The 2,533-nt window shown below is 39.3% G+C and overlaps 1 protein-coding gene across 1 annotated transcript; it reads left to right on the top strand.

The window, feature by feature from the left end:
• Positions 1-993: 993 nt before the first annotated feature.
• On the top strand, positions 994-1,698 carry LOC122304956 (formin-like protein 5). Its single transcript, XM_043117219.1, has one exon. The coding sequence runs from the start codon at positions 994-996 to the stop codon at positions 1,696-1,698; it is 705 nt and encodes a 234-aa protein (XP_042973153.1).
• Positions 1,699-2,533: the final 835 nt, after the last annotated feature.

The following is a 2,533-nucleotide window of genomic DNA, read 5'->3' as shown; positions in this document are numbered from 1 at the left end:
TTCACAAAACTGTTCATTGCATGACTTTTTTCATGCACGTAAAAAATAGACTACTTTAGGATTCAAATCAAACCCCGTTTTGTCATTTAAGACCCATTCAATGTTTTAATCTCTTACCATTAATAGTCAAGAGTAAAAAGATTCCCACATACTAAAAGTTGAAAAATTCAAGTCATATATACAAGTTGGTGGATACACGAGATATATTATATATACCTTCATATCCTTCACAAATACTTGCATCAACCCGGTTATATCCATATATTTTGGTTTATAGATCAAGTGGGGGTTTTAAAAATGCTTCTTGTAGTCACAACAGTGCTTTTTCTAATGAGCATGAATGCAAATCAAGCTTGCCGAATCTTGCATGGAGAAGAAAAAATAATATTGATGAACAAAAGCCTTTTGTTAGGGTCGCTGCATGAAGCTCCAATCTCTCCATCTTCATTTAATTCAGGCACCGGCATCCCACTACTAGCTTCAACAATCATCCAAAGGACCTTGAAGAATCATTCTATGGCTCATTTGTTGTTGGAGTCACTACAGAAGCGCACTCCAATTAGGCCATCTGCGCCCAATCGGAGAATTCCACCTCGTCTTTCAACAGTTAGTCAGAGGGCATTTGCAAGTCACTCAAGTGCTCATTTGCTCAGGTCAGTACTACAAAAGGGTCATAATCCTCCACCTGGACCCAATCCAAAAATTCCAAGTCGCCTTTCAACAATAAACCAAAGGGCCTTTAAGAGTCATTCCATAGCTAATCATTTGTTTTTGGAGTCACTGCAGAAGGACGCTCCAATTAGGCCATCTGTGCCCAATGGGAGAATTCCACCTCGCCTTTCAACAATCAGTCAGAGGGCATTTGCAAGTCACCCAAGGGCTCATTTGCTCGGGTCAGTACTGCAAAAGGGTCCTATTCCTCCACCTGAGCCCAATCCAAAAATTCCACCTCATCTTTTAACAATTAGTTAGAGGGCCTTTAAGAGTCATTCCATGACTAATCATTTGTTGTTGGAGTCATTGCAGAAGGGCGCTCCAATTAGGCCAACTGCGCCCAATCGGAGAATTCCACCTCGCCTTTCAACAATCAGTCAGAGGGCATTTGCAAGTCACCCAAGGGCTCATTTGCTCGGGTCAGTACTACAAAAGGGTCCTATTCCTCCACCTGGGCCTAATCCAAAAATTCCACCTCGCCTTTCAACAATCAGTCAGAGGGCATTTGCAAGTCACCCAAGCGCTCATTTGCTCGGGTCAATACTAAAAAAGGGTCCTATTCCTCCACCTGGGCCCAATCCAAAAATTCCACCTCGCCTTTCAACAATCAGTCAGAGGGCATTTGCAAGTCACCCAATGGCTCATTTGCTTGGGTCAATACTACAAAAGGGTTCTATTCCTCCACCTGGGCCTAATCCAGAAATTCCAAGTCGCCTTTCAACAATCAGCCAAAGGGCCTTTAAGAGTCTTTCCATGGCTAATCATTTGTTGTTGGAGTCATTGCAGAAGGGCGTTCCAATTAGTCCATCTGCTCCAAATCCGGTAATTCCACCTCGCCTTTCAACAATTAGTCAAAGGGCATTCACAAGTCACCCAAGGGCTCATTTGCTAGGGACAGTACTACAAAAGGGTCATATTCCTCCTTCTGCACCCAATCCAAAATTCCCACGTCACATTTCAACAATCAGCCAAAACAAAAACTAGCATTAAATAAAAAGAATGAAATATATATATATATATATATAAAAGGAGAATCATGATGACCTATTAACCCAAAACGTTAGGGTACATTTTATAATTCAGTATTGTACTTATTGTGAGAATAATGGCTGCAACATAAACAGTTTGCTAGCTTTTCTTTCTGGTTCAACTTTGTATTTTTCTTTGTTTGTATAATTAATCATGCATGTTGATTAATTACTACACACTTTGTACACATATCCAAAAGAATAAATGAAGTTGACGAGATTCTTTATATGGTAGCTAGGTAGCTTCTCGATCCTTTCTTTTCCATTTGCTTTGATCCATGTGTCACTTCTGTCTTTCAAAGTGTAAATAATCTAATTAGTAAATTTATGTAATCCCCCCTAATCATTTAGGAATTCAGCTGCTCCTTAATTACTTGTGCTTTAATTAAACCTAGCAAATTAACCCGATCATATAATTATAAACTACTAGCTAGATATAACGATCAACCATGCACGTACATGATCTGGTTCAAAATTATAAGCCATGCGAGCAGTTAGCGCATAGTGCGTTTATGCCTATTTTTAGCACGTTTAGCAAGGGTTTATATATTGCCACCCCAATAATGGAGTATCCAAAAGAAACACATGAACGGGAAAAATAGACCCAGAATTTGAAGATCATGATATATATGTTTCTTCAACTTGTCAATAAATGCATTGCTTTACTGTGTGGACGATTCTCTTTAAATCTTTTTTCTTCAAAGCATCGATCGATCGTCAAAGATCTTACAGAGTCCAAGTCAAAAAGGTTGATTTTTGAAAGTTGACGGACTTCGGAATGAACCCATAAA

The sequence above is a fragment of the Carya illinoinensis genome, chromosome 3 (assembly GCF_018687715.1).
Source record: "Carya illinoinensis cultivar Pawnee chromosome 3, C.illinoinensisPawnee_v1, whole genome shotgun sequence".
In the NCBI taxonomy this organism is placed as follows: Eukaryota; Viridiplantae; Streptophyta; class Magnoliopsida; order Fagales; family Juglandaceae; genus Carya; species Carya illinoinensis.
The sequence above is the reverse complement of the archived record's forward strand: the minus strand, read 5'-3'. Positions and strand labels throughout refer to the sequence as shown.

Coding starts and splice junctions, on each gene's coding strand:
- LOC122304956 (XM_043117219.1), top strand. CDS start 994: ATGACTAATCATTTGTTGTTGGAGTCATTGCAGAAGGGCGCTCCAATT.